Source organism: Protopterus annectens, chromosome 1.part1 (assembly GCF_019279795.1).
Source record: "Protopterus annectens isolate FY-2018-M chromosome 1.part1, PAN1.0, whole genome shotgun sequence".
NCBI classification, from domain to species: Eukaryota; Metazoa; Chordata; order Ceratodontiformes; family Protopteridae; genus Protopterus; species Protopterus annectens.
Window position 1 is genome coordinate 1,309,223,069 of NC_056726.1, and position 26,678 is coordinate 1,309,249,746.

The window sequence follows — 26,678 nt, forward strand, 5'->3', positions numbered from 1 at the left end:
TCAGTATTACTACTCCTCCCCTTTTTGTTTGGCCAAGATATTCTGCTGAATGTCCATCCAGGAATCCTTTCTTTGTCATGAAAAAGATATTGTTCCCACCTATTACACATTACTGTTTTTGAATGTGTATTTCCAACTTTTGTCTTACTGTACAAACTGATGTTTTATTCATTTATTTCTTTATTGACATTTGTTTAGCAAGAAAGTCCAACTAGGCAGAAGTCCGTTTTCAGTGGAGGTCCGTGGAATAAAGCTCCAAAATTATTACAAAGCATTTTAAGAACAATAATTTTACAGTCTTCAGAAATAAAACAAAAGCATCTGCAGTTTAAATAATTATCACAAATTAGTGATAATATAAAAAACATTGGTTAAGAATCTGTACAAGTTATATGACAATCATTTAATATTTATGGAAGTTTTAGAGGTAAGTTAGTCTAATACAAACAGGAATTGCAATATGAAGTGAGGGAAAACAGGCTTATGGTATATTTAGACAGATAGTCAAGAAGAGAATTTGATAGCAGTAATGAAGTTAAGTGAAGAGAATTTGATAGCAGTAATGAAGTAAGTGAAGAGGGAAGAGTAAGGGAGGTATAAGGAATGAAAAGATACTTGTTCACATTTAGGAATATAGTCTATCCTGGTTTTATGCACAAACAGAGCCATGTTTTAGCTAGAAATCTTTGAGTGGTTATGAAAAATGAGATGGAGGGTATAGACCTGATGGATACAGGTAAGGAGTTCCAGACCATAGTAACATTGTACGGTTATAATCCTTGTACAATGCCCAGCAGATTTGTTAGGTTTGTAGACAGACAGGAGTTTTTGGTCACTGGATCACAGTGACCTACTTGGAACATAGTTGCATGGAATGATTTTTAGTGCTGGACTTTTATAAAGTTTTTTTTCTTATCTGTATTTGAACCAATGTCACATTTTTCAAGATGTTTTATTTTAAGGAAAATCTCAACCAAAAAGCTAAATACATTTTCAAAACACCCCATCGCCTAGTAACAACAGAACAAACGCACACAACTTTGTATATCTTCAAAGAATGAAACTTAATCCTCCATATAGGAACAGTTACCCCAATCGGCATTACTTAAACTAAACTGAAGGTTACCCAGGCTAAAGGGCATTTTACAGCCTGTCTTCCCATTACACTGACTACTGTATTTTCTTTTCTTATCTCTCTTCTCCTACCAGACATGAAAAACAGCTTGTATGGTTTCAGAAAATGTCAATATATAGCCCTAAGAAAAACTGCACTGGCTATCTTTAAATAAAAAAGCTGTACACTGTTCCATTAAAGCATGCATTAAGGCTGCTAAGGAGCCTGCTATTTGTTATTCACTTGCAATAATTTCAAACTGTATTTTTCACTGATCTGCTTGCCATTGTACCTTTAAATGTTGCTTTTCCTTCTCCAAAGAATGCTTATAACTTTCAAGATTATTTGCACCTTGTCTTGTCTCCATGTGAAGGCAGAGAACAATGAGAAAAAACAGCTGTGAACTCTGTAGATGCATCAATGAATCTGTGTAAAGTTCACTGAAAACAAAATGTAGAGAATTCTCGTATCCAAACATCTGGACTCCCACTGAAAATATTTTGTTATGGAAAGAAAGCTAATATATTTGCAGTTGCAAGAACCGTAGCATTTTTCACAGCTTTCATAATTTCTTATTTTTTCAAACCTACTTGCTTACAAAAATTCTTGTGTATAGATTAAGCCAAGGATTCTTGTGTATAGATTAAGCCAAGGGAATTAATCAGGATCTGGACACTCAACCTTGTAAATATAAGAGAAATTATCTTAATTCTACATATAGTATAATAATTGCAGTTTTACACTCCCGACTCCAGAAGCCTAAGATCACAGATTATTCTTAAACTTGCTTCTTTCCAGCCTTTCTTCTCCTGTTACATCGTAAAGCCTGTATTTCTTACAACTAAAAAAGTACTTTACTTTAATATCTTTAACACATACAACTATTACTAAACACTCCCCCACATTTAAAGTACCTCTGACTACACACTGTACAAAACTGCTTTACTACATGCAGTTTATATCATGCAATGTATAAACATACCAGTAAGATGTACATTTTTTACTTAGTTAAATGTTTCCTTTTTAGTGTCTTCCTAAACATTAATGACATAAAGCGAGGTATATACTTTACAGTGTACCCACAAATTAGCAAAATCATCAAAGGTCCAGTCTTCCTCATCTACTTTATCTTACAAATCCATATTTCACAGATATGATTGATGCTTTATAGTCCCCCCATTTATTCACTAATTTTGGTGTTGCTGGTCTTTTTCTTGTTCATTTAAATCTCCCAACATCAGATTCCTTTGAATTATTTGAAAAGGTTTCATTGGCAAAGGCTCTCTATGAGTTTTATTATTAGAAGAACAAAAAGGAGAGTTTCCTTCTGTTTGGTGTCTCTCTTATTGTTGGACAGCCTTGTTTTATTTCTTTCTTAGTCAGTCCTGCATCCAAAAATGTTGACCCTCATTGAAAAAAATATTTTGAAGACAGCTGGATACACCATTTTGAATCTCACACCTGCATGTTGGCATTCTCTGATTGCTGGGATAAATTTGCTTCTCTTCTGCTTGATTTTCAGTGAGTAATCTTTTCCACAAACACACTGCTGTGTCCAATTTTTAAAACTTTTCTGTCACAGTTTTGTCAGGAACTCTTTCCGTGTATATGATTGCGTGTTTAATAATTTAGGTCTTGGCTGCTTTCTCATGGCCCAGTTTGGGAACGTACCGTGCCCTTTCAGTTAACTTCTCCTGCTGTGGAATGCCAGTCCAGTTGCTTATTTGTGCTTTCATAAAATGAATAAAGTTTGCTTCTTCCAGTTTTTGCGGTATCGAAATAATCTCAGGTTTTCTCTGTATGTTCTATCCCCTAACGTTTGCATTTTTGAAGCATCTCATGTTAAGAAGCCTCATACTCAGCCACACTTTTCTTTAGTTCAACCTCTATTTTTTGCAGTTTCGTCAGTTCATCTGAATAGTTAGCTTAGTTATTATTTTATTTTATATTTGATTACCGGGTTGGTCTGACTGGGCAGTCAGGTACCCATTTTCAGCACAGACCCGAGGAGAAAAGCTCCACATACGTGACAGTCATAAAAATACAAAAATACAGCAGCTCCACATATATGATAAAACTGCAAAAGTCAGAGACGAGTGCAAATTAATAGAGCAAATAAACAATAGAGTAAGCAATAGTATATCATGGCATAGTATGATGAGAAGTTACAGAATTGTACAATATATAGAGTATACAGTAGTAAAACACAAAATGATTTTGAGTAAGAAGGCACAGTATTACTATATACGGTTATAAGCATTAACTTAAAAATACAGTTCATTATGGTAGTTTTTATGTTTTTGACCTTTGAGTAGTGCCAGAGGAAGATTTATCTGAATGGTGGTAGTAGGGCTAGCTGTGGTCAGTTACAGGTACATTGCCAAATGAGACTGAGGTGGGCTTTTAATTGTGTTTTAAATGTGAGGCTAGTGTTTTGCAATCTGATGTTTGGTGGAAGAGAATTCAACATTTTAGCAACTGTGTAGGAGTAGAAGGATTCTCCAGTGCTGTGTCTACACTTAACTACTTCAAGAAGAGCTTTGTTTGTGGATCTAAGCTGGCGAGCAGAATTGTGAAAGTTGAGTAAGACTGAGAGATCAGGAATCTTGTTTGAGTGGTACAGCAAGTACTGAGCCATGGTGAGTTGGTTATAGTTTAGTAAGTTGGGGAGTTCTAGCCAACCTAGTTGTTTTAGTGAGTGACAGTGGTGGGAGCAGAAATTAGAGCTGGTTGCAAATTTGGCTATTTTATTATAATGAACAATTTGTGTAGGTCTGTCTTGTTAACATTTGTTAATACAGGGGATGCATAGAGCAATGTAGAGAGGAGGTGAGTTCTGGATATAGTAATTTTGGTGTCTATGTTTAGATAGTTTTTGCAGTGGTATAGGTTTCTAAGTTTTTTATGGACTTTGGATATGGTTTGTGCTGGTTTACACTGAAAACCTTGAAACTGCATCAGTCGACGGGCATGTGATCGACTTGCAGTTTTCAAGTCAGCAGAATGTCAAACCCTAATGAATCGACTACACTACATCGAATGGGTAGTGTAAGTCGAGCATTTGGGTTCAACAATGTGCAGGGAGATCCAATTCATTGAAGAACTAGGAATTAGCCCATTTCCTCACTGTAGTGCAATCTCGGAGTTGGTGTATTTAATGTGCAGGGGATGTGGAGTGCAGGGGGGGCATAGCCACCCTTCAGAATAGTAGAATTAATGTACTATTGACTGTGCAGGTTAACAGTATGTTAATGTGCATAACAGGGGGTGACTTAAGTCACCACTTGTTATGTCGAATACATCAAACCATGGTTGTCGATGTATTCATTTTCGCTTTGGTTTACTTTTCGGCATTCCGAATTCCACAAAACATTTCGGGTTGACATTCTAAACGGTCGACCGAAGCAGATTTGAAATGCCAATAGTAAACCATTTGTGCTATATGTTTGTCATACTTTAGGTTTTGGTCAAGTATTACACCAAGAAGTTTAGCTTGTGATACTGGGGAGAACTGGGTATTATTGGCAGAATTGCTAGAGAAAATAACAGAAGAATCAATAGTTTTGGTAGGGTGGAAAAGCGCAAGTTGAGACTTTTTGTGGTTAAGTATTAGTTGTGAGTTTTGCAACTAGTTTTTTTTATATTAGAGAAGGCCTCTTTGGTTTTAGTCTGGAGTGTCTGGAGTGTGGGGGCTGAGCAGATCAATGTAGTATCATCTGCATATTGGACTATAAATATCTACTGGGTTTAGTTGCTTCTGTTGATTGATTTGAATTTTGGTGAATAAGGTTTCTGCATTGTTAAATGTTGGAATTTTTTTTATATATAAGGTATACCTTTAGGACGGTCTTATATAGTATGGCGACACCTACACGGTTTTTGATAGTTCTAACAGCCCTGATTATATTATAACCTGGGGGAAGTATCTCATTGACCTTAATTTCAGGTTTGAGCCAGACCTCTGTAATGAGTGTAATGTCTGGGCTGTAAGCAGAGAGTGTGGTGTGTAGTTTGGCAGTCTTGTTCAAGATACTTCTAGTGTTCATACTAAGTATAACCAGTCCACAGGGTTTTTTACACAGTTAATTGCAGGTTGGATGTTTGGACTAGAGAGGTTGGTAGTATTAGCTGTGGGGCCCCGGTTGGGGTGTATATCACCAAAAATATGGAGCTGTGTTTGTAAGACTAGACATGGAGATTGAATTTTGAGTAGAAGTCTAGTTAATCTGTTGGGTTTGGTGGAAGGTATGGTGGAATTAATATATTTGAGTTTGTATAGATCAGTGGTAGAGTAGTTTAGTAATGGGGTTGGATGTTGCAGAAGAGAGTGTTACTGTGTGGTTGGTAGGTGGAAGTTAGCTTTGGGCTGGAGTGAAATATTACGTGAGCATTATGGTAGCAGGTAATGGTGTAAAGTGTAACAAGGGTAGCTAGTAAAACAAATGATGGTACAGCGGAATCAACCAAAGAATAAAGTACACGCTAAAAATGAAAATTCCACTGTAATAGTATCACAGTCCCAACAATAAAGCTTGTATTATAAAGTTTGGTCCACATACAATAGGTGTACAGAGAATAATAGGAACTAATTGGAACATTTTGAACAGCGATGTAGGAGTGCAGGAGAAACTGGGGGACAAACCACACTTTGTCTATAAAATGAATTCAAACTTGAAGAAGTTGTTTGAATTTAGAACATATAAAAGTAAATCTTTGGTGACATAAAATGGAACAAAGAAGTGTGGGAATTGCAATCAGTGTATCACTATATTTGAAGATAGCACCCTGTTACTTAGCAATTCCAATTGATAGCTCAGATGAATGCAAAAGATCTCATAGCATTTGTCACTGCAAGTACTGTTAGTACTAGCAGGTAAATTGTATTCATGTATTCCTGATACACTTGTCAGGTTCAAAAAGGGTAACTGCAGGACACAGCACGTGATATATTTGGCAAAATGTGCAAAGTGCCCGAGTTACTATGTAGGAAAAACTGATATGTGCCTCAGGAACCGTATATATGATCATTATTACAGCATTAGGAAGAAGGATACAAAAATGCACTGTACAGACACCTAGAAGCAAGTCCGAATTGTGACTTATTTAAATTTGCCATTTTGGAACAAGTTAAAGTTAACCCCAGGGGAGGGAATGTTAGGACCAAATCAGGTGAAAGAGAGATCAAATAGCAGATATTACTGAATGCAGCAGTACACCCAGGTATTAATGAATTTATTTCCATTAAACAAGTTCTTGAAGCAAGAGTTTAATGCTACATAAATATACGTATCTTAATGAAATAGTATGATGAAATGTTTTTAATGTGACATATGTTTTTATTATTCATAGGATTTTTACATACAAATGTATTTATTACATGTATAACATATTGTGAATAAGAAATGTTGACTAAGATTAAATGTAGGTTTCATTTTAGCGAGTGCACTTTAAATGTTTATTTAAGCTTATTGAGAAGTTGCACTGATTGGTCTATGAAATGTATATAACCCAGCTGACAGAAGTATGTAGTGTTCTGAAGAAGTCTACACATTGTAGATGAAAGTGCTTAACTTATTATTTAATGGTCTACAATAAAAGTATTTTCTGCAGTCAGTTCCCAGTTCGTGCTACTCTGCTTTATTGTTGGGACTGCGATACTATTACAGCGGAATTTTCGTTTTTAGTGTGTACTTTATTTGAAGGGTAGCTAGTAGTAATAGATGAGAGGTATACATAGTTACTTGAGGGTTTGTGGGCAGTGGTTTGGTTGGTGGTGATAGTATGGGGGTATAGAGTTTGGTAGGAGGACTTGGTGGGTGGAGGGTGGGAGCTTGTTAATGTTTGCAATTGTGTTGTTGTTTTGGGATTGGTTGAGGTGGTTGGTGGAAACTGTGTGGGGAATGTGGTTTTGTGTCTATAAACTGGCAGATAGTGGGGATGGGTGGGAATTGGGGGCTGGGTAGGGGAGTGGTGTGAAGCCCAAGAGTAGCTATGGTGGAACGGAGCGGACAGGCCCTGATCAGTAATCAGCTGACAATGCTGACATTTAAACTATCATTTAAGTGGCCAGGTAAGTGAAAAAGCCTGATCTAGTTGCGATGATGATCGCAAAACTAACAAGGAAAACAATTTGAATGAGAGACCGTAGAAAGGAGTAGTGCCGTTAAGCAGTTAGTTAAAATTTTTTCAGCCTTTTATTTGAGTTGAAATATTCCTTCAGTGTTTCATTTATTTCAGTTACCTCTGAGTACATTTGATTTATTTTTCCTCTAAATTACTGGAAGCCATCTCTTGTACCAAAGCTGCATTTTAAACTGCCTTTTGTGAAACAGCTGCAGGATTCTCCCCAGCCAGTGTTTTCTTGTCACCTTTTCTGGTTGATTTTCTTTCAGGGGCTCTAAATGTCTTCTTTGCTGGCATCCAGGCAGTGTACTTAACATGAAAGTAACTGAATTTTACCCATGTTTAAGGTTTCAGTGATCCTTTTATCTGTTTATGTTTTCACACTGGGAGAGTTGAAATTAAGCTGTTGATCAGTGTTCAGCCATTTTGGGAAGTCCCCATGTTCCCAGTATTGTAGATGTAATTCCACATGCTGTTTCATCAGTGGCCATAGTATTATGTTAACAAATTCTGCCATGTCTTACACATAAAACACTAGCACTTGGTCTGTTTTCTCACCTGGCTTTTCGTTTTTGTTTATTTTGGAAAAAAATGAATTCATGTGTATTAAGTAACTACTGGCTGTGAAATATGATTTCTTCCATTTTAAACATTGTTTTAATCCCCATCATGTATTATTACAGTATTTTGTATTTGTCTTCTTAATATAAGGAGGTATGCTATTTTTTTTTATTAAGGCAGTCTTTACCACTAAACTTTTTACTAGGACTGTTTTGATAGCTCAGATGAATGCAAAAGATCTCATAGCATTTGTAACTGCAAGCACTGTTAGTACTAGCAGGTAGATTTTATTCATGTATTCCTGATACAGTATGACTTTAGCAACCACTGCCTGATTTGAAACTGGGCATGTGTTTTTGTTATATTTTGGAGGTTTTCTTCCTGAGACTCAGTTGAAAATGGGTCTTCCTAGTTAGATATTCTTTGTCAACATTTTTAGTAGATGAAAAATCCAGTGCCTTAGTCTTGGACCAGTTTGTCGTACTCCCAGGACACCAGTTTAACATCTGTTAGATCAAGTTTGCCTACATTGAGAAGTCTAAACAGCAACAAGACTAGCTGGTCTCCTTTTCTGAATACAGCTCTGGGTAAGCTATTATGTTACAGTTCTGTCAGTTGTCTTGTTATTTTGGACAGGTTCTGAGTTATAATTTTACTATATGTGATGATTAAAATTTGTAAGTTTTAGGACATTGTTTAATATATTCGCTGTTGTTTTTCAGCCTTTTCGCTTTGCTGTCTAAGAAACACAACAAAGTCTTGGAACAAGCTACGCAGTCATCAAGAACTCTTGAAGTGGGTAACCCTGTGCTTCCTGACTATGTAAGTCTTGATATGATATTTTGCTCCCTTTAAGACTGTGTTTTAAATTCTTTAAGCTGTAAAATTAGCAGGTTGCATATTATGCGTAATTGAACTCTGCCACTTTGCCACTTACAGTGATTGTGACCAATTTATAGTACCAAACTGACTGTAAGTCATGTGGCACTAGGTAGCTGAGCCATTATCAGTAAACTATGGAAGAAAATGCAGCTGCTGTGTGCTTCTGCCTTTACTCAACTGTCCTAAACTGTTTATTTTTAATAACTTTGTGTAGATGTGGTGCAATGTCAGAAGTAAACAAAGGCCCTTAGCTTAACATTCAGAGCTCCTTTTTTTCCATAGCTGTGTCTTCAGGGCTTGCTGCATTGTGTTGCTGACATATGTTTTCTACCTGGACTGTTACTGGATGTGCCATCAGGGGTTAGGCTTTCAGTAAAACTAAACAAGGGTGGAAAAGCAAGCATATTTTTGTTAAACGTACTTGGTTTTTCTCTCAGACACTAGTCACAATTCTTAATTTCCCTATTTTCTGTTCTTTTTCTACTGCCCTAAAGTGCTAGCATGTTTGCATTTTTGGCTCAGACTGACAGCCTTGCAACCACTGAGGCATTTGAAACTGTAGCAGAATGTATAGGATAATGTTATGTCACTGTTTTTTGTTCTCAGTTGTGTTTTACTATATGTGGCCTTTGCGAGAACTCTAAAAAAAATCAGATGGCCATTCTTTTTCATATCTCAGGTGAAGAAGGGATCAAGTTATTTTGTACATTTCTTGGGGTAATTAACTTGGGGGTAAGTAGTACTGGGTAATTTTTACTACTAATAGTGACCTGTTAAGGGCGTTAGGTGGACAGCCAGAATTTGTTTACACAATGGGGAAAAAACTTCAGATATTTGTTTGAACACACTACCCACAGTCAAACATTAAACAACAGGGGGCACTATTAAATGTGGCAAATGTGCACAATGTAATAATATTTTTTATGTACCATTGTGTCTTTTACCCTCTATCACGAAACCTGTTATATTTCATCAAGGTAATTGTGCTACAAAAGGACTAGTATACTTGACAGTGTGTACATCCTGCAATTTTTATTATATTGGTAAAACAGAAAGATCATTGAGAAAACACATCTATGAACATACTTATGCTATTAGGAGTCATAACGAAAATAATGCATTATATAAACATTCAGTTTGCAGGCAGTTTAAGTTCAAGTTTAACAATGAGTGAGAAGGTCAAACAGAAAAAAAACAATCTGTAAGAACTAAATGAAAACTCCAGCCAAGCTGGAACTTCCAATGAGTGACCTCTCAAACCTCATGAATCAGAGGCCCATGGGATATATGCAAATGACCTTTATGAACACCAGGTGTTTCAGCTAATTGGCGATACTGAATGCCCATGACTTATTTTATTGTTTTAATGGACAACTTCAGGCCAATAAAGCTAAACCCCACTAGCTGTGGATATGCATATTTTGGCCTTGTTATGACCTCCACAGCACAAGCAGAGTGTTTCACAAAGAATAAGAAACACAGGGCTGTTATACCCAGCTGATGTCCATTATCATTAGGGTGACTGTTTTAGTTTGTTATTTGGGATATTTTGCAATCTGTAAAAACTAAATGAAAACTCCAGCCAAACTGGAACTTCCAATGAGTGACTTCTCAAACCTCTTGAATCAGAGGCCCATGGGATATATGCAAATGACCTTATGAACACCAGGTGTTTCAGCTAATTGGCAATTTTATATTTGTTATATAGTTATGTATTTTTTTATAAGTATGTAAGAAATGGAAACAAGTGCAGCAGCAAGATACTAATGTAGAGACAAAACATCAGTCAAATGTGAAATGTTTGTGGCTATTGTTAAACTATTTTCTGGCAGGGGTGGTGCTAGAGGGAGCATATAGGGACATGTGCCCCTCCCCCCCAAGTGTCATTCACCAGAATACTTAAATAATGTCTTGCACTTGACTCTTCTTTTACATGCCTGTGCAGTTGGCCTTCTTGTGATCATGCATCAGCCCTTTGAAAAGTCTCTGAGATATGTTTTTAAGCAGTCTGTAAAATGTGCTCCACTATATTAAGCAGCAGCAGTCAGGAGAAACTATATGCAAATTATGTTTTTTTTTTTGTTTTTTGTTTGTTTTTACTACATTTTTTATGTCTTTGCAATAGAATTTGTTAAATGCCTCAGTTAGGAGTTTCTGAGTAAGTGACTTCCTCAGAGTCATACAGTATGAGATAGAAAGAATATTAAACCCTGTACACTTGAGTCAGCTCATTAAGAGCTTGGAGCCTTAATCTTCCAGACCAGCCCCCATTTTCTTTTGTTTTAAACTCGGTCATTATAGATCTAATTGTTTTGAAAATGCATGTCCATGCAACATGTGTGAATTAGAGTTGTCGAGCACTTAAGGCTCTGAGCTATTAACACATTGCTTCCTGTAGTCAAAAAGTACAGGCTTTGACATTTAAACCAGCTACTGCACAGAAAGGGACAGAAGGTGGAGAGTTTCAATTTGCATAAATAAAAATCACACCTCAATGCTCGTCAAGCAGTATGATGCACTTGAACATACAGCTTACCATACACAAAGCCCCCAGTATATCTTTCCAAGCTGTAGATCTCCCTGTATGACCCAGGAAATCCATACCGCTTACTTATATGAACTTGAGTCACTTTCCATTCAACCCAGCCACCATACTCATGGGTCATGTCATCTATTCTACTATAAACTGGGTATCATACACAACATTAAATTTGCAGGCCTGGACTGCTAGTCCATATGCCCACTAGGGGCAACAGCGTCATTGACATAGTCCTCATTAACATCAGGGAATGTTGCATCCCCAAATGTGTGATATCCTCACCAGTCAGGTTGGACCATAAAGCGGTTTCCTTCTAAATAAAAGTAAAATCTGAGACACAAGGCAATTTTGGAACTTGTCAGAGTTATTCCAATGAAACCTCCTACTTTTAAGTGACACCCTGGCTTAATTTCAAGCCTCTCAAAACTCATGGAACAGTGTTGCCTATGTGGAGTAGTTGACAAAAACCTTTTACAGTCAATCAGTTGTACAGCTGCTTGAAGGTATACTTACCCAAAATAAGCACAGGAAAGACTAAAAAAAAGCCACCCTGATGGAATCTCAAGTTCAGTAGGTTGTGTAACAAAGGAAGAACATCATAGCAAAAAATAGGAAATACAATGCCCAGCAAGGTAAGAACTCCATCATCAAACCAAATAAATAGATCAAGAAACTAATTAAATTTACCAAAGCCAAATTTGAGATAAAAGTAACCTCCCAAGCTAAAGATGACCACGAGGTATTCATCACCTTTGTCCAAAACCTGTATAGCAGTAAGGAAATCATTATGTGTTCTGCAGTTTATAAGCAAGGGTGTGCCATCATTTAGGTCCAAAGATGTCATTGTTCTGTTGTAATCGTCTCTTATTAGACCAGTCATTGAGTACAGTGGTGCCTTCGGTATTCACCTGACCAAGCATATGCAACAAATGGAGCATCCACAACACTTCTTCACAAAAATGAATAAGTGGTGTAGATAACATTGCCTACATGGACAGTCTTGTCTTGTATTCTGTCTCCTACGGACTACTGAGATATGACCTGTGCCTGGCCTTTAAAGCATCCTCAGATCCAGCCTTTATGGCCCTGTTGCACATCCACAAAAAAAATGGCATTAGAAACACCCAGTCTAGAGACCTAAACCTCATCTGCAACATAATTACGAAATGTTGGAGAGGCAGGTATGTGTCTCAAGAGACTACCACTTCTCAGAAACCGGTTTCCCATCCATTTGAAGCAGAATTCTCCATGGATTTAAGTAAGTGCAGCTTGGATCGGTGTATGGGGAATCATAAATTTACCAGTGGTCTGCCACCTGTGTCCCTGTTAGAAAGGGGAAGCTTGATCACCCATACCCAGGTTATACCCCCCCCCCCCAATAAAATGAGTGTTACAAAAACATGTCAAATATATTTGGGAAGCATGGCTAGGCTTAAAAAGACCCTTTAGGGTTGTTAGCCTAGTAAACCTATGAATTCTTCCACCTCCATTTGCCTATGGTGTGAGTGTGAGCAAACAACTCAGACAGTATTACTGGGTCACCCCTGAAAAGGGACACTTTCTCCAGTGGGTTTATATGGTTAACAGAAAATAGTAATTAAAATGTGTCCCTTTTGTAGGGTTGCCACCTTTTTAAATGCCCAAAGTGGGACATTTTTGGTACAAACGTCAGATTTTGCAGGGCAAAACATACCCACCTCCAGTACAAAGGACAGAACTTCACTTTTTTGCCTAAATAAAAGCTTATTCTTGATGCATTTTAGTTGCTTTTTCTGTTTTTTATAACATTTAGGTGTTTCAGATGCAGAATAACTGTTTTATACAACTATAACATAAAATACAGGAAATATCTTTGCCCTAAAATCTCAGGACATTTGCTATTTCTTCATTTTTTTTTTTTTGCAGGACACAACTGCCCAAAGAGGGACTGTCCCTCGCAAAGTGGGACAGGTGGTAACCCTACCCTTTTGGGACCACGCCCAGTCATTTTTGGCTTTGTCTAGAATTCTTCAGCAAAGAAAGAGATTTGGTCTGTTCCTTGTAAAAATTGTGGCTTTCTGGTAATTTGTTGTAGATTTCAGTCACTAAATAATGTCAGGAATGTGAGGTTTCAGACTTTGTCTCCTTCAGAAAATGCTTGATAATGCAACTTTCTACATATATAAAAGAAATATTTAAAATCTGTTTCTGATTGTTGGGTCTTTGTCTCCAATTCTTGAGCTAAGAGAATGTGAGGGTAGGGGTGGTGCAGTGAGATGCATTTTTTGGTTCTTAAAATAGTGAGCTGAAATACACTTCTCAGTCAGTAGTCATATATTTGTTCTTTTGTTTTATTGCAAGCAAAGACCTGAATGTATACAGCCATAGAAGGGGCTGTAAATGATGGTCACATCTGTGTATGTGTGTGTGTGTATCATGCATCCCGGAGTAGTTATGGTGTAAAGGAAGGAATCAGTTGTAGTCAACAGGGGCTTCGTCATATGTACCACTTTCTTTGGGTCTGACCATAGTTTTCTTGTTTCGTTGGCTGTTGATAGCGTGTTTATTTGTCTGTGAATAAACTACACAACAGGAAGTGTGTAAGTTAGTACTTTGTGCAGGCGAGTTAAGGCAATGAGCTGTTAGTGAATTGTTTCCTGTAGTGCAGCTTTTGAGTCTCTCATTTTTGAATAGTCTGAGTCTGATCAAGTCATTTCACCAGACAGTGCTTTTGGGCTACCCCTGAAAAGATACACATCTGTGTAGTAGGCTGTCCCAAGCTGTTAGCAAATTCATTACGCAGTTTGCTTTTTGCATATTCCTGCACCCTTCAGATAGCCCCTAATTAGTCCTTCACTATATGCTGTTTGACTATGACTCCATGCACGCATATATTATAGTTTAATAGTTTGCCAGATGCATTTTCAGTAAATGTGAGATTCAAAGGAAGAGAAGTTTATTATCGCTCTTGCTCTCTGCTTTCAATGAGTATTTTGTTTTGTTCATCAAATGGCTGTCACTGTTTTTGCTGTAAAATTTTTCATAAAAGTTTTAAATAAAATCCAAATTTATGTGACTATTGTAAAAGTAAAGAAGAAAATAACATGCACAATGACAGCTTTTCAACCATGTTTTATGATAACTGGAGAGAGAAGCAAGTAATGGGACACTGATATATCTGCAGAGTGGGGGTCTGGTCCATTACTCTGCCATTTGACCATGATCCAACTCTGCTCTCATTGTTCAGAAACTGCACATCAGTATTTAGCCTTATATGCACACCCTATCTTATTTTGTTTTTCTTTTTGGAATAAACTAGTCTGAACTGCATTTTTTTCACACTAGCAATTTTCAAGTTCTCTGTTTTTTAGCCAATTGGAAATAAATGATTTACTTCCCTTTCTAGGTGCAAGTGGATATTTAAGCACCAATTTGAACATCAGTAACTTAACAACTTCTAATGAAGAGCTCATGCCATCTTGAAAGCTCGAGTAGTTGCAAAACCTCTGTTGATCCAATAAAAGATATTACATCATATGTTCATCATGTTGATCACTGCTGCAGTAGCCTTAGCTGTATGGGTTATATTCTGCCAAGGATATAACAGCCGGCCAGCTTCGAAAGCTTCAGGGCACCTTCCAAGCACCCAAATTGTCGAGCAGCTAGACCCGAACTGACTAAAAGACAAGTTAGAGTGTGAAGCCCTTCTGAGCTTACTATCACCAAAGACTGCACTTCTCTGAGGCTTTCGAAGATTGACAGTCAGCTTGTAGTTTCCTGTTCTGGTCAGATAAGTTTGCTTTGGAGAAAAAAACAAACTTCCATTGCCTTAAGTTTATTATTGTTTTATTACTTTCCTTTTCAGGAAAGTTATTTTAAAGCTAGGAGTGTTGTCTTTTTAATGGGCTGTGTTGAGACTGTAACTTCCTTTTAAACAGAGCACTCATTTTTTCTGTCAGTTTAAATGTAGAGTAAACCAACAGAAAACATAATTTATGTGAATTAATTGTATTTCTTTTTCCTTTGTGGGGCTTACATAGTGTTGTAAAGTGCTTTTTACTGTGTTTTTTTCATGTCAAAAACTTTTGTGGACTGGTAGTTTTACCTGCAATTGCTGCTTATCTTCTGCAGGAAAGAGGCACCATTTACAGCTTCACCATGGAACAGACTGCTGGCCCATGGCCAGTCCTTCTTCCAGGCCCAAAAATAAAAAGTTAAGCAAACAACCTTTGCCACCACAGCAGGCTAGCAATTTGTCTTATCTGCAGGTGGGTGACTATGCTGTGGCCATTTGTTGTACCTCATACCACACATCTTTTATCCCATATCCCTCTGGTGTAGCACCTGCAGTCACTGTGAACCAGGGGTTAACCACGTTGTCTGCAGCTGTTTGAACCACCTCAGCTGCTGCCATCAGTAACATGCTTGGCCCTATTTTTCCTGTCAGAAAGAAACAGAAGACCAAACATGTGTTTACTCCTCCTCAAATTCCTTTGGATAGGAGTAGTTTACTGAGTTTGGCTATTGATGCTTATTCTAAAGTAGTTTCTGGTAAAAGAAGGAGGGATTTCTCTAAGATATTCAAGATTCTGAATGTAAACAGGAAGATGCAGGAACAGCTACACACACAAATATTTCTAATTCAGTGTTTGATTCTCCCTGTGAGTGTTTCTTTTTCTCTGAGACTATTGATAGAATGAGACAGTGTTTTCAGTAGGAAAACAGAGGTTTCTCGGTCCCTCAGAAAATATGGGTCTATATTAAATCAGCGAAAACCCACTTCAATGAATGGCATTTCATTGGAAATGCCGTTCATCAAATTCCGCTCTTGTAAGGGGGGCTGCGCCCCTCACACCCGCCACTAATTATGTATACCAACTCCGAGATTACACTACAGTGAGGAAAGGGCAAATTTTCCAGTCTTCATTGTACTGCGATCTCAGTGTGAACAGTTTGATGAATGGCACATTTGATGTAAGTGCACCCAAAATGCCATTCGCCGAACTGAATTTTTTATGTTCTAATATAGACCCAAAAGTACTATGAGTTGTTACAGAAGGATTTACAAGAACATACCACCCATTCTTCCTATTCTGTTTGCATTAGAGGATGTGTATATTACTGCCTGCAGTTTTCCTGATACTAAGCCAGTTGCCCCTAAAAAGGCAGATGGGATGTATAAAGTTCCTCATTCTTTTAAATTCTATACACTATTTTCCAACCTGACCCAGCATTTAGAGCTTTTAGCTGACCCAACTGCTGCTAAGCACTTAATTCCAGTCCTACTCTTTCTGATAAGGATGGGAAAATTATTGATAGTTCTGGGAAAAAACGTATACATCTGCAGCTTTTATTTTCAGAATTATGAATTGTCAAGTGCATATGCTAAAGTTCTGACAAGTTGTGAATGTGTGAAAAATGTTTTATCTGCAATTGATTCCAGTAAGGAAAATTTTCTTTAAATAACTTAAGTTTATTCTGTTGCACAGGTTGCTACGTATTGTTTGCACTATGTGTATCCTATTGATACTTCTTCCACGGTTATAGCCGCTTGTACTTTTTAAGGAGGTTTGCATGACTGCATTCTCAGTACCTCACTGATGATATTAAAGATGATTTTAAGTACTCCTGTGTGTAGAGATTTAGTGTTTGGGTCCTCTGCTACAGAGGTGATCAAAAAGTGTGATGAAAGGGGCAAGCTGATCGAGGGAATCTCTCTAAGATTTTTCATCCTTCATTTTCCATATCTTCAAAGGACTTTTCAATGTCCTCATCCAGTTTTGGCAAAAACAGATTAAACAGTCTCAACAAGATTCAGGTAAACAGTTGTTTAAGAATAAATAGTGTGGGAGTTCCAAAGAGAAGTCTTGAACCTCCCACAACCAAAGACAGTCTGGCAGGTCCAAATGAATGTTCAAGAAACATTGCAACTTCCTCCCACCCTGGCCCCTTTTTTCTTCCAGAAAGTCTGAATCTCCATTTTTCTCTTTGGTAACAGACTCTGTCAGACAAATGGGTTCTGGTAATCATTCATCAAGGTTACAGATGGCAATGGAGGAAAGTCCTTTCCAGGGGTCTTTCCTCTTCCCCCAGGTCAGACTGTCTTGTTTCCACCTGTTCTTCATCACAACCCTATTCATTCAGACTTCAGACATTTCTTCAGGGTTTGTTTGTTTGGATCACATCATCAGTTCTCTGCTTTACCCTTTGGACTATCCACTGCACCAAAAGTTTTCACAAACTCTCTAGCTCCAGATGTTATGTGATCCTATCTCGCCTACATTCAGTACTGATGGGCTCGGAGCCGATCCTTCGGCTCCGACTCGGCACGCTATGCTATAGAGCGAGGCCTCTTATTGGCTGAGCTATTTCTTATCCCAGGATGCACCACCACTAATCCCCCAGATCTCGTTTGCCGCTTACAAGCTAGGACGTGGTCTCAAACTTGGCTGGGCTAAGTACTGTTTTATTCAAAGTTTTCCTGTCAGGAATTTAGCTATTTTGAACCCAAAAGCTGTTTTAACAGCTATTGTTGTTGTACGAGTGTGTTTGGAAAAATTTGTTGAGAAAAATTGTGTTTTTTGTTAAGGGAAGGTTTCCCGTTTAAGTTAGAGGGGCCTTCCCCTATTCCATTCTAGCGTTTTTGTGTTTTCAGGAGGTCAAGTACCCGCTTAAGTTAGAGGGTCTTGACCCTCATTTTCAGTGTTTGTGGTACTAGATTGTGTATTGTTTTCTGACATTGTGTTCTGTCTCTAAAAAAAAAAAAAAAAAACTTACTTAGTTTTCACTTTCTTTGTGGTAAAATCTTGTTTCTTAGTGTTAGTCAGCATGTCTAAGGAACATAGACCCTCTGGGTTTAAAAAGTGCGCGAGGTGTGGTTACAAAATGTCCATAACGGACGACCACTCCTCGTGCGTTTATTGTTTAGGCGCCAAGCACCTACAGGAGTCCTGTAGCGTGTGTCACGCCTTTTCTTCTAGAGTCCTCCAGGAGAGGAAGAATAAATTAATATTAAAAGGTCTGATTAAGCCCTCCTTCGAGGAGGCCTTATCTTCCTCTCCTACGAAGAAGAAAAAAGCGTCGGCTCCGACCAGTCTGTCGGAACCGACTGCCAAAAAACCTAGGCAGGCTTCTCCATCGGCTCCACGGACTTCGGAGCCGAGGGCGGAACGGTCTGCCTCGATGCCTCAAGTCTCAACTCCTCTGGTTTCGGAGCCGAGGACTGGGGCATCGAGAGGCGGGTCACCTTCATCGGTTCCACTGATTTTGGAGCCGATGAGGGTTGCCGGCTCAGACTCTTCCCCTTCGGCGCCGAAGCCCTCCTCGGCACCGAGGGAAATTGTTTTGAGATCTCCCTCGGAACCGATAGTGGTCGAATCCATTCGGAGCCGGTCCCCTAGTCCTATGGAACCGATGGAGAAGTCGGTTCGGACCCGATCGGTGTCATCTAGATCCTCCAAGATGTCTGATTCGGACATCGACAGGGTGTTCCTAAGACTTTTCCAATCTCCGGTGTTTCAAAAGTTAGTTTCGGCTCCAGCCCATTCGGCTTCAGAGCCGATGGTCCACCCTGCTATTATGGTTCCTCCTCTAACAGCCTCGGCACCGTTGGTGCTGGTGGAGCCGATGGAGGTTTTCGGGTCGGGCCCGACCCTTACTCCAACTCCGGCTCTTGAGTCGGAGTTCGGTACGCAGACTTCTTCTGTCGGCCCCGGGGGGGACGCTTCGGGACTGATGTTTTCGGTCCCAAGCCTTCCTCTCGGTGCGTCGGCTGCGGGGGGTGCCATCTACCGTTGTGGCCACGGAGGTGGGACCTTTCCAGGATTCTGGTGGTCCCGCCTTCAGGGCCATGAGGAGTGCGTTAGCCAAATCTTCTTTGGCTACCTCCATGGTCTCCCCAGCTCCTTCCCTGCATACTGAGACTGGGTCTTTGGCAGTCCCCCTGTCCTTAGACAGCGGAGCCCCGGGGCCTGAGGTTACCCCACTGGGGTCCCTCCTGGAGGTCCCTCTGAAGCTTCTTTGGAGGAACCCCCCAGGAAAAGATCGTGCAAGAGGAAGCACGTTGACTCCCCTGATGAGTCTCTTACATCAGACACTGATCTCGATGATGCAGAGGGGTCCCCTAAGTCGTCCTCAGATGATGTCTCCTTTGCAGACATCCTGGAACCCCTTAAACAACGAGACGGCTGGCAATCCAAACCTCCTTCTGCTGATGAGTCGGTGTTCCTTAAGGCCTTCGGGGCTCAGCCCTCCGCCTCCTGGGTGTCTCCGCCTTGACGAGCTCTTGGATTTGATCTGTCGAAGGGCGTGGGAACACCCAGACTCTGTGGAACCGGTGCCTGCTCGTCCTAATAAGTTCCTGTCAGCACCCCCGGAAAAAGAGTTTCTGACGAAAGGTGTGGCTGTAGATGCTTTGGTGGTGGCATCTGCTACCCAGCAAGATGTAGCAGAGGCTTCGACGTCCGTCCATCCTCCTAATAAGGCGTCTAGGAGCATGGATCGGTACGGTAAGCGCACCCTAAGTTCAGCGGCCTTTACATTAAGGTCCTTGAACTATCTCACGCACTTTACCAGATTTCAGAGGGATCTGATTAAAGAACTTTCCGATACCCTCTTGGGTAACCTGCCTGAGCAGCTGGCCCAGACGGTTGGCTCTCAGCTGGCTACGCTGTCGTCCATATCAAACTCGTCCATGAGGCTCATTTCTTATGCGCCAAGGGCGAGTAGAGCGGCGGGTACAGGCATTGCTCTACGGAGACAAGCCTGGCTCTGCCTGTGTCATTTTGCGGTGGCCTTTAAGTCTTCCTTTCCCGACGCCCCCTTTGATGGGTCCTCTTTGTTTGGACACAAGGTAAAGGACACACTGACCCGCTGCGAGCAAGAAGGTAAGACTTTGACTGCCGTAGGGGCATGATTTTCCACTCCCTTTCGGCCTTACCCGAAGGCTAAAAGAGGAGGGAAAATGTGGTTCCGTAGATCTCAGAAGTCTTACCCCTCACAGCAGGACGATCCCCCTTCTAGAGGCAGCGGAGGGGGAAATTCTTCTGGAAGACGCCGTCCCAGAGGCGGCAGAGGCCCTCGCAACACTGGAGACCGCGAGTCCTTTCGTGGCTCTTCAGCCTTTCACAGTCCCTGAGGGATTGCCCGACTGTGCAGCTCTGGAGCCAGTCGGGGGTCATTTTTCGAGGCACCTAAAAGCCTGGGAAGGTATCACTCAGGACCGATGGGTGCTTCGAATTATCGCCGGAGGTTACGCCATCCCTTTTTCTCACTCTCCACCTCAGTCCAAAAAAATCCCGGACCCGACACCCAGTCAACGGGAAACTGCAGCCTCAGAAGTTTCAAAGCTGCTGCAAAAAGGAGTCATCCAACCGGTCCCCGCAGACCAGATCGGATTAGGGACTTACTCAAGATTCTTTTTGGTGCCAAAAAAGACTGGGGACTTGAGGCCCATTTTGGATGTCAACATTCTAAACCATTCAGTCAAAAAGTCCAAGTTCCGAATGGTCACCCTACAAACCATTCTCCCACTGCTGGAGAAAGGTGTTTGGATGTGCTCCATAGATCTCAAGGACGCTTATTACCATATCATGGTACATCAAGCGTCCAGGAGACATCTTCGCTTCAGCCTAGGAGGCAGTCATTTTCAGTTCCGCGCGCTGCCCTTTGGTCTCACCACAGCCCCCAGGGTGTTCACCAAATGTTTGGCGGTCGTGACTGCTCACCTGAGAAGTCTAGGATTCCAGGTGTTTCCGTATCTAGACGACTGGCTCCTAACTGCCACCTCCAAGCATCTACTATTGCAGAGCCTACAAGCCACGATATCACTGGGCAATTCCCTTGGAATCACCTTCAACTGGCCAAAGTCTGTGTTGCTGCCATCTCAACGCATAAGATTCATCGGAGTAGAGATAGACTCAAATTGAATGCGGGTCTATCTACCTACAGACAGGATACAAACCATACAGGCTCAAGTTCAAGCCTTACTTCCCAGATCCAAAGCCCCAGCCAGAATGGTCCTGCAGCTATTGGGATCCATGTCCGCCACGGTTCTTCTAGTTCCCTAGCCAGGTTGCACATGAGAATTCTCCAGTGGCTTCTTTCAACTCAGTGGTCCTTTCAGGAACTCCCTCTCAGTCACCTCATATGGATCACGGAAACCTGCAAACGGGACCTTCGCTGGTGGCTGGTGCCCTCCAATCTGGATCAGGGACGACCCTTTGTTCCACCTCCTCCTGTGGCCACTTTGACCACGGACGCCTCCCAGATGGGGTGGGGGGGGGCATTCCCTGGGCAGGTCAGTCCAAGGCAAATGGCATTCGGAAGAGACCCTACTTCATATCAACATCCTAGAAATTAGGGCGGTGCTTCTGTCCCTTCAAGCCCTTCACAATTACCTCCCTCAGGGCGTAATTGCCGTTCACTCCGACAACATGTCAGTGGTCTGGTACCTGAACAAACAGGGAGGGACCAGATCCTATCCCCTTTGCAGAGAGGCCATGAGAGTTTGGGAATGGGCAGTGTCGACCAAACGCTTTCTAGTGGCGACTCATATCCCGGGCAAGTCCAATGTGATAGCCGACAGACTGAGCAGAACTATCCTCTCTCCACACGAATGGTCTCTGAACATTACAGTGGCAAATCAGATTTTCAGCAAATGGGGAGTTCCGTGTTGCGACCTCTTCGCGACTCCGCTGAATGCGAAGTGCAAAAAGTTCTTCTCCCTCACCCCGGCTCCGGGGAAGAGCCCTATGGACACACTAGCCCGTCCGTGGTCCACCGGCTTGCTTTATGCTTTTCCTCCAGTTCCTCTCCTTCCCAGGGTGATCCAAAAGGCGTCTCTCTTGGGGAGCAAAATGATCTTAGTTGCTCCTTACTGGCCTCGTCAAGTATGGTTCCCCTATCTTCGGAAATATGCACTGGAAGGTCCATGGTTCCTGGATCAGATCCCAGACCTATTGGTTCATCAGTCGGGACTATTCCACCAGTCCCTACACACCTTAAAATTGACGGCTTGGCTCCTCCTCCTCTTCCGACTATAGTCAGGAATCATACCTTGGATCCGGAAGTTGTACACATTTTATCCTCGGCCCACATCTAGATCCAGGGAGGTCATCGTCCCCCTGTACTCATCACTCATTAGACCTATGATATTGAGTACAATGCCCCATTCGGAATGTATCTGACCCGACACCTGCAGCAGCTGGAAAGGCCCCAAAAGTTCCTCACCAAAAGGATAAAGGGTCTCAAAAATATGTCTTATGCTGCCCGACTGAAAGAACTCCAGCTCTATTCAGTCTCATACCGCTTGCTCAGAGGTGACCTGTGCCTGACATATAAGGCCATGTCAAACCCAGATTTGATGAATATGCTTCACCTCAAAAAATCTAGATCCCTCAGAACCACAAGGGCGGGAGACTTAAACCTTGACACGGTTATTAATAGAACGTGCTGGAGGGACAGATTCATCACCCAGAGACTCCCTATGCTGTGGAACAAAATCCCAGTACATGTGAGGCAGAGCACCTCGCTGGCCTTGTTCAAGAGGAATCTTGACCAATGGATGGGAGATCGCAGATATACCCCAGGGATTACTTCAGTGTCACTGCTTGACAGAGGCACAGTAAAATAATAGGCATAGTTTTATTCAAACTAAAGGGGTGGCGAAAGCCACATAACTGTGGGCTAGGCTTATAAATGCCCTTGGGCAGATAGCCTAGTATGAACCTATGAACAAGTCTGCTACAAAGAAATTGTATTCTAGCAAATGGAAAAGATTTGCTATTTGGGCTCAACTCCGGGGTCTGGATCCCATCACTATTCCTGTATCAGAAGTACTGAAATTTCTAACTTCTCTTTTCAATCAAGGCTCTTCAGTCTCTACCATCAAGGTTCAATTGGCAGCTATTTCCAATTTTCACGAATCTATAAACCCACCTTTAATGAGCAACAGATTGTGTAAGACCTTCTTGAAAGGTGCTGCGCTTTTAAGACCTCCGATTTCTCATCCTGCTCCTCCATGGGATCTCGATGTGGTGTTACGCGCCTTAACTTCCTCCCCCTTCGAACCGGCAGCAACATGTGATTTAAAATTTCTATCGTGGAAAACTGCCTTTCTGGTGGCGATTACTTCTGCCAGAAGGGTTTCAGAGCTTCAAGCTTTGTCTGTAAAACCTCCGTACTTGGTTTTTCACAAAGATAGAGCATCTCTCAGGCTAAATCCATCCTTTGTCCCTAAAGTTTGTTCCAGTTTCTGCTTACAACAGTCATTAGAACTTCCAGTCTTCTTTCTGAAGTATTCTAACAAATCGGAATTCATATTCCACACATTAGATGTCCACAGGCAATTGCGTTTTTATTTAGATAGGACCAAACAAACAAGGAAAACAGATCAGTTGTTTGTATACTTTTCGGACAATAAATTGGGCAAAGCCATCACAAAGGTCACTATTGCCAAATGGATCAAGGACTGTATTACTCAAGCTTATTCTTATTCTAATAAAGAGCTTACCACCTCTGTCAAAGCTCATTCTACAAGAGCTATGGCTACTTCAATAGCATTCCATTCTAAGCTTGCCATTAGTGACATTTGTGCTGCGGCTACATGGTCCTCCCCGCACACTTTCATTTCCCACTACAAATTGGATGTGGCATCTAGAGGACGAGCTTCATTTGGTTCCACAGTACTCAGGAGTGTTTTCCAATGAGCCACCCAGGATTTAGGTGCTAGGGACACTGTCCCATCAGTACTGAATGTAGGCGAGATAGGATCACATAACATCTTTTAGTTATGTACTTACCATAACTTTAGATGTTTGGGATCCATTTCGCCTACATTCCCAATAACCCACCCTCCTTCCCCCTTCCTTGGAGATCAGAGGATATCAGAAGGTCCGAATCCTGTTGTTTCATCTTGAAACATCTGGCAAGGTTATATAAACAAGTTGTGTACGTGTGCAAGAATGCGGACAAACAAGATCTGGGGGATTAGTGGTGGTGCATCCTGGGATAAGAAATAGCTCAGCCAATAAGAGGCCTCGCTCTATAGCATAGCGTGCCGAGTCGGAGCCGAGGGATCGGCTCCGAGCCCATCAGTACTGAATGTAGGCGAGATGGATCCCAAACATCTAAAGTTATGGTAAGTACATAACTAAAAGTTATAGCTCGTGCAGGCTACAGGGTATCTACATTCTTCAATATTTAGATGACTTGCTTATTTTTGCAGAGTCTTTTTCAAAGCACCGGGAATCTTTCTGTCTGGTGAGAGAGCTCTTACACAAGCTGGGATTCCAAGAGAACATTCAAAAGTCTTTATTGACTCCCTCACACAGGATTGTGTTCCTGGGATGGCAACTAGACACCTCAATTCAAAGAGCTTTTATTCCACTGGAAAAAAAATAGATTTTTATTTAGATCTATTTCTGTGGTTTTCCACTCATACTTCTGTCACTGCAAGGAAATTCATCAGGATTTTGGCTCTCACTGCAACTGTGGATGTTCTTCGTGTTTCACTGTTGCAGTTGTCACACTTGGGTTATCTGCCTGCAGGTAGCCCTCAGTCGGCCCGAATACCAGAGACTTTGTAGTTCTGCGTCGGATGCTGTCACTTCTTCTATGATGTCAGGTAGTCAGGGGTATAAAAACAGGCAGCTGACGCCATTACATCAGTCTTTCTTGCCAAGGAGGAGCCCAAAGCAGAAGCAGAAGCATTTCGCAAGTGCCGGTCTGCCACTACCTGAATTTTTTGTTTTCGAGTTGAATAATCCTGAAGTCTTCTAAAGCTAAGTACCATGTTGGGGATCCTTTTTTCTTGCTCTAACCAATGTCAAAAAAAGTTAGCAATTGTCTTGCCTGTGGAAAGCAAATACCTCACAGAGATTTTCATTCTTACTGTGTCACCTGTTTAGGCCCAGACCACGAAGTCCCTTGCTGTTGGTTTTGTGCCTTGTTTAACGCCCAAGCCATTTGTCGTCGGGCTATCTTTGTCGCTAATTTCTTTCGTTCTCAATCTCCGTATTCTGAAATGCCTTTGGTAAGCCTTCCGACTACCGATCTTCCGAAAAAACTTAAAGACAGAGACAGACTGCATAGGTCCAAAACTGCCGACGACACTTCCGTTAAGCTAGTTTCCAGTGTGCTGGTACTCAGTGAGGTGCCTTTGCAGCCCCTTATACTCACTTCTGTGGATTTGCAGGCCTCTGCTGAGACCCATTTGGAGTCTGGTATGCCGCGAGATGCTTCTTTGACTATGGAACCAGCGGATGTCTCTACCTTAGATGGGTCCAGAGTCGCTGTGCAGGCACTGGCTTCTGAGGGAGTTTTTCATCATACCGATGTTCAAATCAAACCGATGACTTTTTTAACCAAAACTACTGAGTTTCTTAGGCCCAGAGTACGCATTATGCCTAGAAAACCAACAATCAAAGAGAATGCTCAGGCACCCATGCCAGAAAAATAAATTCTTAGAATGGCTGAAGACCTTATTACGCTGATTAGGGGAAGCCAGCCTACCCCAGCTAAGAGACAAAGACTCCAGTCCTCTTCAGGTTCTACAGACCAGGAGTCCGATTACTCTGACCTTTCTGATTATGAAGACATGCCCTTATCCGCCTATGAGGATTCAGATGCAGAGGAATCTATTCACGCTGCCACCCCTCCAGAGGATTTCTCTTTTGGTGAAACCTTGCATACTTTAAGAGAGCATTTCCATTGGGAATGCCAAGACTATCCTCAGTCCAAAAAGAGACACACAGAATTTTTAGAGTTGCCTCAGCACAGGCCTTTAGCTATATGCCCTATCCTGGATGTTGTGGATGATGTTTTCATGGAATCCAGTCTTACTCCAGACACTTTACCTCCAGCCTCTAGGAAACCAGACAGGTACTACAGAGTACCTGATTCTCACAAGTTTCTTTTCAAGAATCCTACTGCTGATCCAGAGATCATTTCCCAGGGACCTAAAGGTATTAAGGCTACTACAGCCAAAAATCCTATCCCTTCGGACAGGGATTCCAGAGCTTTGGACAGATGGGGTAAGAAGGTATATACCTCTGCAACTCTTGTTATCAGGACATTGAATTGCCAGTTTCACATGCTGAAATACCAGCAACATATTATGGAACTTATTAAACAAAAAGTGGTAATTTTTCCCAATTGTGCAGAAAATAAAGAATTGCAGGAGCTTATGCACTCTGCAAACCAAGTTAGTAAGCATACTTTGCAGCGTGGCTTTGATGCCCTGGAAGCATCTTGCAGGGTAGCAGTCACTGGCTCTGTACTGAGAAGACTTGCTTGGCTGAAGGAGCGGGCCTTGCCAGATCATGTCAAATCTAAATTACTAGACACTCCTTTAAATAAGGACCGTTTGTTTGGCACCAAAGCAGAAGAAGTTCTTAAAAATATGGAAGAAAAGGATAAATCTATGCAAACTGTTAAATAATTCCTACAAGTGCAACCACCTAGATTCCGTAAGCATTGCCC

General features: G+C 41.2%; 1 protein-coding gene across 1 annotated transcript in view; it reads left to right on the forward strand.

The window, feature by feature from the left end:
* DYM (dymeclin) overlaps positions 1 to 26,678 on the forward strand; it is a gene marked incomplete in the record, with an annotated part of 2,754,049 nt that overhangs the window by 1,753,940 nt on the left and 973,431 nt on the right. The window contains 1 exon segment of the mRNA XM_044081708.1: positions 8,521 to 8,620. Coding sequence (XP_043937643.1) covers positions 8,521 to 8,620 — 100 coding nt within the window.